A 14375-nucleotide genomic window follows, 5' to 3' on the forward strand; every position below is an offset into this window, starting at 1 on the left:
TTTTTTTTTTGAGAAATGCAAGTTTGTGCCTTACACTGCATCTCTTGACCTGACAGATACGCACTTAGGCATAGTGATCCCTATTCAGTGCCACCTGGGTGCTGAAGTGTTGAAGTAATCCAGAAAATGTTCTTTGTTAGCACTGCTTGGCATTAGGTTTCTTGATAGCATAGGTGAAACTGTCTTAGAAAAGTAGATGATGTAGCGTTCATAATGAGGTGGAAACATCTCATTACATTTTGACTATACTCATCTGGATTGACAGAGATTATGACAAGAACTTAGTGCTTGCTTTTTTCTGGACAATTGCTGAAAGTTTCGTTATCATATTTGATGGTTTACCTAAGTGATTGAATGTTAAATAAAGCTCCTTAATTAGAGGGCTTCTGAAATGCAGATTTCATCTTAACCATTAAAAATTATAAAATGTATCAAACATAAAGACTTTCAAAACACTTACATATGTCCATACTGTATCTTACTGTTTATGATAGTCTCGTTCACATTTGTGAGAGTTAATTCTGTGTTCATCCATCAGAAAGCAGCAGAGCTGCGGATTTCTCTCAGTCTCATCATGCGTTTTACTATTAAGATACCAATCAGCTGCTCATATTTATTACATGCTAAATTTTGCCTATTATAAAGGTGAAGAGGTAATTGGAATGCTTACAATGCAACTGCATTTAAATATTTTCTTTTTCTTTGTATTTTTGTACATATCAGTCTTACCAAGATTTTATCCACACCTGAAACCTTGTGCCTGAGATCCATTTTTTATTATGAAGGAGAAAAACTGTAGGTTTAATTTTCTATATTATTTCTTCTGGAATAGGTAGCACCTTTTTCCCCTTGTGTGACATTTAAGGCATGCTTACTGCTTTTTATTAAAATATCGGCGGGTGGGCTCGAATTCATGGAGTTCTGCAAAATTTACATTGATGCAAATCAGAACAGTTTACCCCATTGTGTCTCTTCCATATCTTCCATTTCTCTGATAGCCCACTGCTCTAAATATCATTGATAAGTAGAATGTACCTGTTCTTACAGGCCTGTAATCTCATACTGATACCGTTTAATAAATCTTTTTATATATTGAACTCCAGGCTTTGGGTCCTTTTGTTTGAAATCTGTCGGAAGGGTCCCCCTCTTGCATCTGTTGTTGCAGCTGTTTAAGAGAATTCTTTTGTAATGATTTTCAGATATGAATCAAACTTACTTGATGTGGCAAGAAGGTGTTTTGTTAAATAGTAACAAGCAAATTGGTGCTGAGTTGTTAAAAACTCCTGATTGTGACTTAAGTGTTGACTACATAAGAAACAAGGTATAGAATACACTAAACATTTTGGGCTTCCTTAAATATAAGGTACCTGGGGTCATGTAATCACTTTGTTTCCATTGTGTTAGTTTTGAATAAATACAGTGAAATCCAAGTGCTTCCAATAAGATTTTTCCTGTTTAATAGATGGTAACCTCTCAATAAACCTCAATTTTTGCTTATTACAGAATTTAGTGAAATACACTTCTGCATGGCCTTTAATACAGCTGCATGGAGGTATTTTAAAAGATTTGCAGCAGTCCACAGCAGACTATACAAGACATTCTGCTAATAACTAGGAATTAGGACAACTGTATCTGCAAGGGTAAAATTAATATTTCTTAGAAGTGTATAGAACTGCTCACAGAACATTTGAGCCCATCGTCCTGTGATTTAGAATTGTAAAAATTTTATATCAAAATATTCATTTTTTGCAACTTAGTATAAAATTATCTTTTTTTTCCCCTAAATCTGCTTCATGTTTCCAAAAACAAATAAGAACTGCTGTATTATATGGTATTGGTGAATAGTTGCCCTGGAAAACTATATAATTGGAATTATATATTAATGATACTTTTAGGCAAAATACTTTATCTATTAGGTTGCACGTAGAAACCTAAGTTATAATTAACTCTTAAAGATGTTAAGTTTGGCTAAATAGGTAAATAAACCCTGAAATCTAACAATGCAAGAAGTGCATGTTAAATTTACATAAATTTCTAAGTTATCAACATGCTATCTCCGCTGCATTTCTTAATACCCATCCACAGTGTTAGTGTATGTGCATACAGCAATGTGTTCCCTTCTCCCACAAGCTAACATTAGTAGCAGACTTGTGGTTTTTGGACAGTGTGCTTGAATTTAGTGCTAAAAGTGTTTTGGGGCATACATTTAGAATGAAAGGAGTAGCCTTTCTGTTTCAAATAGAGAACAATGCATTTTCAACAACAGACACCTTCAGTGGATTTATGAAAAGGTGATGTTTTGGAGATAGAGAGACTATTGTCTTAATTTCCAGTAATTAAGAACTATAAGCTATCATTAAGTTTGTGTAGTTAACTTTTTCAATAGTGGATGTGCAGGTGTTTGTATTAAATGCGATTTACGTGACACGTACTAAAAGACCTTTGCAGTGGTACAGCATTGTTTAGTGTGGCTTCCGCTGTCATCCTGTGATAAATCAAGGACAACCAGCAAGTACAGTGTCCCTGCAGTCAGTCCCGAAGAAGCCTGCGTTAGAGGGTGTTGTCTCCTGCAGCTGCACTTTGCATTCTTCAATGCACTCATCCTAAGCTTCAAGTGACTCTGTTATATATGCAATAGATCTCCAGCATACATGGTGGTGCCGTCATTACTCAACTGGAAAATAGTGATCTTCATAGGATCTGGAGATCGTTTCGTATTCAAGCAGAAGTAACCTCCACAGTAGTGCAAGATTTTTTTTTTCTTTTGTTCTCACCATTCAGTCACTAATCTATTTCTTCAGGGGTTAGGGCTCTTGTCCTGGTCTAACTGTGTCTTGAAAGAGTAATTTTCTTTGTTTCTTTCTGTTTTTCTTGTATTTTTGTAGTTTAATGAATAAAAGTAATGTCTAAAACATGCATTTGACTTTGACTTGGCTCTTGTTTTTTGCAGTCAGAGTTTTCGACTCAGGTCCACTCCACACCCATTAAAGTTGATGGGAATTTTTCCACTGAAGTCAAGGACTTGGCCTGTATTCATTTTTTTCACGGCTTGGTTGTGATTATTACCTTAACTTGGAAAACTTAAAATATTCTAAATCTCAAATGTCTGGCATAGAACAAAATTGTCTTTTTTTGGAGAGCCTGCACTTACTGTTGGCTCTTATCTGTTATTTCATCTTAGCATTGGAATAAACTGCTCTTGGGAGACTGACAAAAAGTTACGAAATCCTTCTTGGTCCTAGATTTACATTTGAGGAGTGTTTCCTTCTTTGGAAAAGTCCGTTCCTTGGAGAATGTGCTGTGCACAGTTTTCTGGTGTTTTAGAAGGAGTAGCTGGAATCTCAAGCAGATCTCTGTAGGGATTTTTAACTTGATCAGACAGATCAGCGCTGTTGGATGCACTGCCTTGTATTGTTGCATAATTTAGAGTCCTGTTATAGCTATTTTGTATGGAAGTGACAGTGTAGCAGCTATGCACTGAGCATGGCATCTCTCTCTCTCTCTCTTTTTTTTTTTTTTCCTTCTCCTCTCTCCCATGGACAGTTCAGGTTTGGAAGTATGGACCCCTCCCGTGCTGTATCCATCTCTCTCTTAACATGGAGAACCAGCGAGGGAGAAAATGCAAAACAGATAAGCCCAATTACTCTGTGGTTTTGAATTGGGAACCTATTCCTGTAAGCATATTCCTCTTTAATTATCAACAAGTCTTGAGTAACTGATAAAAAAAAAATGTCCAGCTTTGTTATCTTTCTGTCAGTTTTATCTATCTTTCAGTTTTCAGGATTCTTTCAGTAAAAGAAAGAATGCTATTCTGCATATTCTGCAACTTCTGCTGTTGGTGGTACTATAGTCTCCTCTGTTTCTAGATAGATAAAAATGTGCTTTAGCTGAAATACATGATTGACATAAATTGTTTTAAAAAAATAAATTTTCCTATCTTTCAAGCTTTCATAGTGGTAAGAGCAAAAATAGATTCTTTCAGCAAATTGTTGGAGAAATATGTTTTGTCAATAGCTGTTCACATATAATTCAAGAGGAATAATCTCTGGCATTTCATAACTTTGCTGGGAGTTTGCTACAGTGTTCCTCATAATAAAAGTTATCCAGAAAGTGCATGCATAAACATGAAAAAGAGAATCTTTCCTATTTCTGTTTGTCCTCTAGAACTGTCCAATTTGTTAACTCTCAAGAAATTAAATGAACAGCTCGGAATTAGGTCGAAGAAATTGCAGTCTGCTCATTTAGCTATAACAGTTTAAGTTTCTTCTCCTTTAGAGTTATGGATGTCTCTTCTGGTTCTTTAAAATCAGTGTTATAGCCATGCAGGAGACATTAGTTATATAGGGGTAAAGCATACTAGTAAAGAATAAATAGGGCAGAGGCTATAAAACTCATAAGCAGATGAATCACAAGGAGGTGGTTTCCTCTTACGCTTGCATGTGGCAAAGAACTGTTACTGATGGTAGATGATTAAAGTAAGTTTGACAATCCTCTGATTTAAAATCTTAACAGTATCTGATTTTTTTTTTTGAAATGTTCAGAAGTATAATATCACTTCATTCTAGAAATCAGTCACTACAAGTGCTCAAAGAAATGCCAAATCTTCATCAAGCTTGGGAGGTGATAAGTAATTTTACTTAGAAGACTAACAGTAGTCTTTATCTTTCCAAGAAAATACTGCTCTTGCTAGGAATCCTCAATACCAAAGAACATGTTTTCTAATTAAAAATGAAATCATTTCCTGCCAAAGCAGTATTGTTAACGTTACGCAGGTGATGTAAAATAAGAGTTTTACATTTTGTGTACAAGTGGACGGCTGTACGGATATCTCTACCTGCTACATTGAAGATAATTGTGATTCTTAAAATTATTATCAATTATTTTTTGAGATATAAATTAAAATTTTTGATGGCACTACCTTAGCATTAAACAAAGTTATAAGTATTTTTTTCCTATTGTTGATCTCTGAAAAACACAGAAAAAAGACTAGAAAGAACTTAAAGGAGAAATAGGTGATATGTTCTTTGTTTTATTTTCTTCTTACAAAGCTCTGTGAAAGGCAGATTTGCCGAGTCCAAGTGCTCAAAGGTGATGAGATCTTTGCAAAGGTTCTGAATATTTTAAATGTAGTTTTATTTATCCTCTGCTGCAACAGAACTTACATTTCTTTGTATTTGAGGTATGCAGACTATTTTTCAAAATTAGCTAGCAGTGCTAGTTTAAATCGAAATTCTTATAGGCTAGTAATATATTGGGTTTCTTCATAGTATTTGTGAGATTATCAGAAGTATTGCTGTAGCTCACTGATATCAGCATATACTGCCTACCCCAGATAACTGATTTTTTTAGTAATTTATTATTCTGGCTAGTGCTTGCATCCAGGTTTTCTGTTGCTCATATTGTTTCAATGGTTAAAAAAAAATAGCATTCATAAGTTATTTATTCAATCTATAAAGAATGCAGGTTTAAACAGTATAACATTACCAAAACATTCTCAGTCCTGGCTGGCCTTAGAAGGTTATATTATGGGAAAACTATCAAATGAGAAATGTTACAAATACTAAAGTGATAAATAATATGAGAAGATGTAGAAAACTTAAAAACACTGACAGAGTCATAGCATAGGTTTGTAAAAATAATGTAAAGCAGTAGATTAAACACAAAGTAGAGAAACAGGAGTAAGAGACAAGAACAGCGTGTTAATAACATTCTTAGAATATTTGCTTAAGTGCATCGGTCAGTGTAGAGTCGTGCAGCCTGTTTAAGACTGTATTGTGTACCAGGGATGCTGCTATCTTTCGCAACAGTGATTTCATGTGCCTGCAGCTAGAACATTAATTTGAGGGACTGCATTACTCAAAAGTGTGGAATAAAGAGGGAGGGAATGGAGAAATGCAGCAGAAGCAGTTGTTTATACATAAAAAACTAGTTATATTTAATTTGGAAAAGGAACGATTGAAGTCAGTGGCATGAAAAGGATGCAGTGAGTAAGATTTGAGAGAGAGCTKGAGGGGCATAAAGAGAAATGATAGGTTAAATTCCAACAACTGGAAATCCATTCTGACTGACAGGGAACTGTGTTAGTGTTGAATGATCTCTTATACTTGAAACTTGTTTATCTGTCAACTGGTACAGATGCTGTCCTGCTGAACTACTTGGCACAGAGAGTCTCTTAAGAGGAAGCCACTGGAAGCATAATTGCTGAAATGGTAAAATTGGACAAATCAATACAAATTGTACTGCAAGAAGTAATCCTGTGTGGACTGGAAATGTGATTATATCAGCTGCAAGGTCCTTCCTTTTTATAGTCCGAACTTGCAAATTCAAGCAAACTATTACAAAAGATCCTTTCCATACTCTTGGGTGTCTTCTGTCCCATGAAGATGGCAAATGCTCTTGAATTTTAGGTAATATTTTTAGTTGGATAAATACCTTTGAAACCATCTGATATTACTCTACATGATGTGTAAGTATGCAGGAAAAGTAGCAGTGGCTAAACTTCTTAAGCCCCGGAATTGCTGATGTGAAATAATGGAATAGAGATTCATCATTCTGTATGAGAGTTTATACTGATGCTTTGAAATAAAGCAGATGGCATTGTGCACAATCAGAGTGGCAGCTGGATGAAAGAAAAGTAACCTGTGTATTACTCTTTCAGGTTTGAGTATGAGCACAGTTGAAGAGGAGTCTGACACAGTGACAGTAGAAACCGTGAACTCTGTGACTTTGACCCAGGACACTGAAGGGAATCTTATACTTCATTGCCCTCAAAATGGTATATAGTTGTATTTCATAGCATTTTTCATCTCTTTTTATTGATACAGCTATTGTACTTCCTGGGCTCTGTGGCCTTTGCGCAGATATTTGGATTCTGTTTGTTTTCTGAGCTGGGCTTTATTCTGTCTGAGTTTAAAGGAGGATAAAGTGTCAAATTGGATCAGAAAATAACTTATGTGCCTGACTTTAAGGATATACCTATCCTGATTTGTTTCAGTGGAAATAGATTATTAGAACTGAGCACATACCCAAGTTTGTGCAGACTTAAGGTTTACATGGCAGAGAGATAAGTTGAAAGGATAGTGGATTGTGAATGGCATATATGTTTTCTGAGATTTAAATATGTGTATATATATATATATATATATATATATATATATGTATGTATGTATATACAGAAACACACACATTGTTTTATATATTTGTATATTAATATATTTTTATATATAATATATACACACACATTGAAGAAAGCACATGAGCTGTTATTGTCCATAATTTATGCTTAGATCCTGGGCAGCAGTAAAGCTCTGAACCAGCTTATCGCCTTTGCTTTTACCTTTTGTTTTTGTTATTGTTGCTGGATTTATTTCAAGAGCTCCTCTTTGTTAACAGAAAGTGACCTGCATATACTTTTGTTTTTAGAAGCTGATGAAGTAGACTCTGAAGACAGCACTGAACCTCCACACAAGAGGCTTTGCTTATCAGAGGATGATCAGAGTCTTGATGACTCCACTCCATGCATTTCTGTTGTTGCAGTTCCAAGTAAGTTGTTGTAAGTTTATGTGCTTTTATAGCAAATGTTTTTGTTGGTAAATGTGAAAAATGGGTTCTTTTGGTCACATTTAATATTTTGCATGTTTKTAAAATTTTGTTGATAACTTGAATTTGTGTATCACCTTTGTCTCTCATGAGCCTTGGATGTTTTTGCAGCAATCTGTCTCTGTGCAGTGCCAGTGAAATAAACCTGCATCAGACGTAGATATGCAGGCAAAGGTGCATTGCACAAGTTGAAAGATAGGTGAATGAGCAGCAAAGTAAATGCTGTACTCTTGCAAAGAGCTTGTGAGATTAATTTCTTAATGATAAAACAGTATAGTTAGTATTTCCATGTTTTAAAATACTAAGAAAAATCATATATCTATTGTAAACACATAACCTTTTTAAGGTATAGATTGCTGTAGTGCAAAGGGTRAGTGGAGTGGTGAATTTGAAACTTAGGAATTTCATCAAATACTGTGTTTAGTTTAATAAAATTTCTCAAACAGAAGGGAAAACAGATCTAGCAAGTCAAAATATCTATTTACAACACATAGAGTGACTGTTTATTTAGTAGAACTTAACATAAACACTTTAGAGGTAAATGAATCATCATGTTGAAGCTAGGGGGAAAAAAAGTACTGGGGGAGAAAGAATGCTGCCAAAAGATTGGAAAGTTTAGTAATTAGAAAATAATGAAGATATGGCTAGAAAAGAAGCACTAATACAGAACTATTGTAGCACCTAAGAGTCTTTAATTCAGGTAGCTTTTATTTATTTGTTTGTTATTTATTTACATTAGCTCTTAGTTATAGTCAAAAGTAAAACAGTGTTTTTAAACCCTTATTTAATTTTTATGAAAAACAAGTATTGATAATCGTCTGGTGATTTTACTATGTCAATAAATAAATACCAAGTAAAATCACTAAAAATTTTCATTGCAAAGATAATAATTTATAAAACCTATGTTGTAGGTTTTATAACATAAACAAAAATATTATAACATTACAGATGTTCTAAGAGTAATGTACACAACTAATTTGTTCCGAAGTTTCAGAAAATGATCAGAGCTTTGAGGTGACCATGACTGCTACCACCGAGGTAGCTGAAGATGAGATTAATGAAGGAACCGTTACTCAAATTCAGGTACAGTAAAACTTCAAAATTGACCTATTTTACATTTTTTTAATTTAAATTAAAATAAAAGGGAAATAAACAGAAAGGGCTTACTAAATGATTGRGTGTATTTAGTATGAAACTGATGTGTTTGAATGCAGATCTGTTTTGTAAAATGATGCTCTATAAAAGCGCAGTTGAATCATTTTTTATGTGAAAGAGATGATTTGTAGTATAATTTCCTGCCCAAAGAGTAATGTAATAAACAGTAGTAGATGTAACCCTCCAAGGCTTGTTATTTGTTCTGTGATAATCCGCATAGAAATTRGAGAAGTTTATCTGTTATTTCTGTAGTTCTTTGAGTACAAATTGGGCTTTATAACAGGTCTGAATGTTCTTTTTCTTGTCAACAATTCTAACAGTTGCATTTTGTTCTTCTTGTGGGTTTTCTGTTTCAATTTCTATACTGGAGGTGCTGGACACAGTCCTATTTCCACTGAAGCCAGTGAGACTCTTTGTATACACTGTATTTTGAACAGGATGAACAAATGTTATCTGATTAGTTCTTGGAATGGCTATATGTTAAGATGCTAAGTCTTACTCGTTTACTTACTTTTAAGACAGAAGGATGTACTTGTAATCCCATTTCTTAAAAAAATGGCAGGTTTTCAGCCCACAGCAAGGTGACTTGGTGTGATGAATTCTTTTTCTTTCAAATTATATCTTCATATGAAATGCAAGGTATGAGAATGAACTGAAGATCTGACTAGAACTCACTAAATTTAATTGTATTTTCAAGATTCTTCAGAATGAACAGCTGGATGAAATTTCCCCAATGGGCAATGAAGAAGTGTCTGCTGTTAGTCAAGCCTGGTTCACAACCAAAGAGGACAAAGATTCCCTAACAAATAAAGGTAGGGTACTTAAAATGAAATTCTTCCACAATAACAAGGTAAGCTGTTACAGATGCCTCAGAGAATATTTTGGAGTTTGCATAAAGTAATCTCTGGCCTAGCTTTTTTAGTGAAAATATTTAAACAGACGAGATCTGAAACTAGTAAGAGATCTAATGTGTTAAATCCTCATCATCACTGTTATACTTTGTATGCAAGGTGAAAGTTTGAACTCCAGATAAACTTGGAATGAGGGTGCTGTAGTACTTCCAGTAGCGATAGTGATTGCAGTGGCCATGATGGAGAACTGTCACACTTGATATGTTCACACAGATGGTGCAGATGGTTTTACATTTGCTCCAGCTAATCTAACGATCTTGATCTTTTGATCTAGTTGGGTGGTAGGAAGCTCCAGTCAGAGGGGAAGCATACCATGAAAGATTAATCTATGCTCAGGTTAATGAATCTTTCCTCTACATAGGGCTTATTAGACCAGCTACTGTTCTTGTGATTCATGCTAAACAGTTTCAGCAGTGGAGTCGGCTCAGAAAGAGCTGGGATTATGCAGACCAGAGTCTACTGAAATAGTCACTGCTACTACTAAAACTACCACCCCATCAACCTTTTCAAAGTGTATCCATGCAATCATGTAGTAGTCACTGAATTTTAGAGTGTTTTTTTTTTTTTCCTCCCCAGAGGAAGATAGGGTGCTTTTTAAACATGGGGAAACAGCTTAGTTTCAAATGAAGACTTCTTATCTCTTCCSTAGTCTCTCGGCTGTTTTTCTTACCCTGACCTTGCCTTTTTTSTAGGAAAATAAAATTGAAAATCTCTCTCAATCAGTCCAAAGCAAGACCTTGGTTTTTTTTGTAAAGCTAAGGGAAAAATGATTTTCCCTCCTAGAATAAAATTCTCTCTTACCCAATCAGTTCTGCTCCAGAGGGCTGAGTGTGCTGCAGTCACTGAAAAAATTTGAGTGAGGCTTACAGCTTCTGTGTTTTGAATACGGGAAATACTGAGGAAAGGAGCTGACCAGTTTCGTGTGTCTGTTTTACTCACTGATCCCAAGTGTGCACAGCCGCTCTTAATAGGCAAYAATTTCCCCCTATTTTCTCCATCCTTCTTATTTATTAGATTTATAGAGGTTCTGAGMCGTTTGTTCAGTCCAGGGACTGTGGGAGAGGTAGAACAGCAAAGACACTCCTTTGCATTAAAGGACTGAGACAGCTAGAGTAGAGTAAGTGAGAAACCGTTTTGCTATAGTTGGCTTGCTTTAGGATGAGAGGCAGAGCGGGGTCACTGTAATCTTGTTTGATAGCCACTGGCAAAACACTTCATATGCTGGTTGGGAGCAGCACATTCTTGGCTGCTCCTGAAGGAGCACATACTGGTGGCTTGGCAGAGAAATGAGTGTTTGCATGTGTCTTGGTGGCCTATTTGATGTGTTTGTTGCTTCTGTAGTCTTCTCATGGGCTTATTAAGTGACCATAAACCACAAGTGGTATTTACAGTTGTGAATAAATGAGGGTAATAAATCTAGGGATTGTAATTGAGAGATGAATACTAGGAAGATCTTTCCATTAAATCATGCCTAGAAAGATATTTGAAGAACCATACTAACTGCACCTTTCTTGGCGTCTCCATGCTCTATCAGAGATCAGCTGTGGAGRAATCCCAGTATGTATCTCCTTTTAGAGTTGCTAATAGCTTGGCACGTGTTGCAAGAATTCGTCAKTTTGATGGTAGTCTCCAGATGATAGAAATCTTATTTTCAAGAACTGTGTTATAATAATATTATCTCTGAATAGGCAAGTATTTAAAAGGCAAAATATACTTCCTTTCCTGAAATAGTTGATTATTAAAGAGTATGAGAATATGTAAAGAGTAGGAGTTTTTCTTTAAGTCAGATCAGACTTGGATGGAAGCGTAAAACACAGCTGTAATAACCGGTTGTTTATTTTTCTGCCTRTGTAGCTTTGGAAGAAGAGATTGGAGCTGTCAGGCACAAGGGAAGAATTTTCTCCCATCAGTTGGCGAGCATTAGCAATAATGCTTGTACTTTTCATTATAATTGGATTTAAGTAAACAGTCTCTTTGGTGTATACTGCCTCTCTGCTCTGGTAATTAGCAGGCTGAGAAGGAAGTACCCTGATTTTCTGAGCAGAGATGGGCAGATAGCCAGCACTCACCAATATGTAAACTGGGTCACCAGCATAATCTTAATTGTAAGTGATGTTTTACTAATAAATTTGGTATGATCATGAAGGGGGAAAAAAAGAGGAGCCTAAATATAAATTCARGGGAGAAGAGTTTTTTAATTTTTGTTGACAGATCTTACATTCAAAACTTTCTTTTTGAGTAGAAGTTAATTGGTTTTGATTTTAAAGTTTAGCTGGCATTGAAGTTACGAAGGGCATAGACAGAGATGAAACATAAGGTTTGCCTTTATTGAGTTGCACTTCTATTTGAGAAATAAAACACTCAACATGATTTTTTTTCCTCTTGACTATGACCACTGAGAACTATTCCCAGTACAAAAAAAGAGACAGAGAATCACAGAATCAGTAAGGCTGGAAGGGACCTCTGGGGATCATCTAGTCCAGCCTCCCTTCTCTGCCCAGCTTATCAGACTAGGTAGAACACTTATCTCTGCAAAAAGTACAGTAAGTTGCACTACTCAAGTGTTGGGAAATGATAAGGTTTATAAGARAACCCCACCATGTTGCTGTTTTTTCAAGTAATATTATGAGTTACATTTGCTTTTAAGTTCCATCTTCTGGAATCATTTGAGTAATGAGAATTTTGGCTGTCACTTTAAACAGAATTTTTCTAGTCTCTGTGGCTGAAGAGAAAGCCTGAATATGTGACATGACAGCACATAGAAAAATTAGTGTTCTATTTTAAAAAAACATACGGTTTTGAGGAGGGGTTTGACTCAGATTATTTAAACACTTGAAGTTAGCTGTTACTGAGAATTGTTCATCAGTTCTGAACTAGCCTCTGTTTTGAATTAATCCTAGTTAATTTAAGTAACTAAAATTACTACTCTTTTTTCTTTAATTGCAATAGTAAGAGRTTTGTGTTTTCTGATTTCTTCCATTTTGCTAACCTTCGTTATGATAATTAGTTTGTTTTTTCTATTTTAAGGCCATAAGTGGAAGCAGGGGATGTGGTCGAAGGAAGAAATTGACATTTTGATGAGTAACATTGAACGTTATTTAAAGGTATGTGTTGGAGTATGTTATCTGCCAGTTGGAGTGGTTATGCAGCTCCTGATAGCAACTTTCTTTAGTACTTCCCAGAAYGTGCAAATAAATGATTCTGAAAAGTTCATAATACAAATAGTCATTCCTCATTCRTAAGATAATTTTATCCATACACAGGATTTAAGACCTTATTTGAATGTGACTCTGCTCTTAATTTGTGTACTGAGTATAATACGTTCTAAAATTTCATACTTGTATACTCAAGTGGTTTGAACTCTCTTTTTGAATATATATCATTCATAAAATTTGTGGTAAAGGCAGGAGAAAAAGGTTGCACTGGTGATAGAGCTGCTTTTCCATACAAAAACTTGATTTTGACTTCCAAACTCCTTTGCCAGTGTGTTAATACCTGCATTTGTTAGCTACACTAAGAGGATGTCTGTATCTGTTTTCTTTCCCCTAATATGTCAGTATCAGGGTTCAATGTAGAAATAGTCATGCATTTAACATGCTAAAAAGTGGTAAATGCCCTTAAGTCATATTTACTTGTGATATGATAGGCTTATAACTGAAAATACAGCCCAACTATTATAGATTCACTATGCTTCACCTGAGGGTCAAAAAGAAAAAACAAAAAAAACAAATCACACTTACACACCTGAATTCAGCCTTCATTAGTATACATGTAAAAATCTAAGTATTAGTTGTGGAAACGTGTGCACCTGCCCACATGTATATTAGAGTTTCTGCCACAAAATCATTCACTAATAATACTTTTTAAAAATCTAGATAAACTTTTCTAAGCTAGCTGGATAACTTGTCGAACTCCTACTGATTCTTGACTAATACAGATGTTGTCCAAATTTATCATGTTTTTCCATTTATCTGTTTTCTTGTCTTTTGGAGTGAGTTTTACTGCTTTGAGTAATTAGAATGTAGTGATTTTTAGTTAAAGCCGAAATGTTTCCATCAGAACAGAAGAGTAGTTTAATTAGAAAAAAATCTTTTCAGATAAACAGTAAGTAATTATGTAACAAATTGACTTAAAACTATTTCACAACTTTCCATTGTATGACCCCAGGCTAATACCACCAAAATATATTTTCCATGATGTTCTAAATGACACTCAACTTTTGATGACAAAATACACTTTTGAATTTTTTTTTAAATATGAATGAAAATTAGAGCCTCCGTGTATACTTGAACTGTGGTGGAAGAAAATTAATGTTCAGGGCTCTATATTTGATGTAACTAAATCCATAAATMCTCCTTTAGTTTAAATTTTGGATTTTAGTATTTGAAATACATAGAAAATTGYGTAATGGTGTACTGGACTTGAGTTCTTAAATATTTTACTCTTGTTTTTTGGATTTAAGATTTTTCTTAATGCTTTCCTCTAGGCTCGTGGAATAAAAGACGCCACTGAAATTATATTTGAGATGTCAAAAGATGAGAGAAAAGATTTCTACAGGACAATAGCTTGGGGTTTGAATCGGCCTCTCTTTGCTGTTTATAGAAGAGTTCTTCGCATGTATGACGACAGAAACCATGTTGGAAAGTATGACAACTTCTAATGCTGCATGTTTTTATTGGTATGAGTAGGGCCATGTATTTAATGTTTGAC

At 34.9% G+C, this 14375-nt stretch overlaps 1 protein-coding gene across 2 annotated transcripts in view; it reads left to right on the top strand.

Moving 5' to 3' along the window:
- Nucleotides 1-3553: 3553 nt before the first annotated feature.
- Nucleotides 3554-14375, top strand: part of DMTF1 (cyclin D binding myb like transcription factor 1) — a 28027-nt gene continuing 17205 nt past the window's right edge. Inside the window, exons 1-7 of one of the 2 annotated variants that reach the window (XM_085298974.1) lie at nucleotides 3554-3674; nucleotides 6659-6775; nucleotides 7423-7542; nucleotides 8588-8682; nucleotides 9452-9566; nucleotides 12693-12769; nucleotides 14152-14309. In XM_085298974.1, the coding sequence (XP_085155100.1) occupies nucleotides 6667-6775; nucleotides 7423-7542; nucleotides 8588-8682; nucleotides 9452-9566; nucleotides 12693-12769; nucleotides 14152-14309 (674 nt within the window). In that variant the 5' untranslated portion in view covers nucleotides 3554-3674; nucleotides 6659-6666. The remainder of the gene's footprint in view (nucleotides 3675-6658; nucleotides 6776-7422; nucleotides 7543-8587; nucleotides 8683-9451; nucleotides 9567-12692; nucleotides 12770-14151; nucleotides 14310-14375) is intronic. The other variant, XM_085298964.1, reaches the window with a different exon arrangement.

Source organism: Rhea americana, unplaced genomic scaffold (assembly GCF_003343005.1).
Source record: "Rhea americana isolate MKP2758 unplaced genomic scaffold, rheAme1 scaffold_1, whole genome shotgun sequence".
In the NCBI taxonomy this organism is placed as follows: Eukaryota; Metazoa; Chordata; class Aves; order Rheiformes; family Rheidae; genus Rhea; species Rhea americana.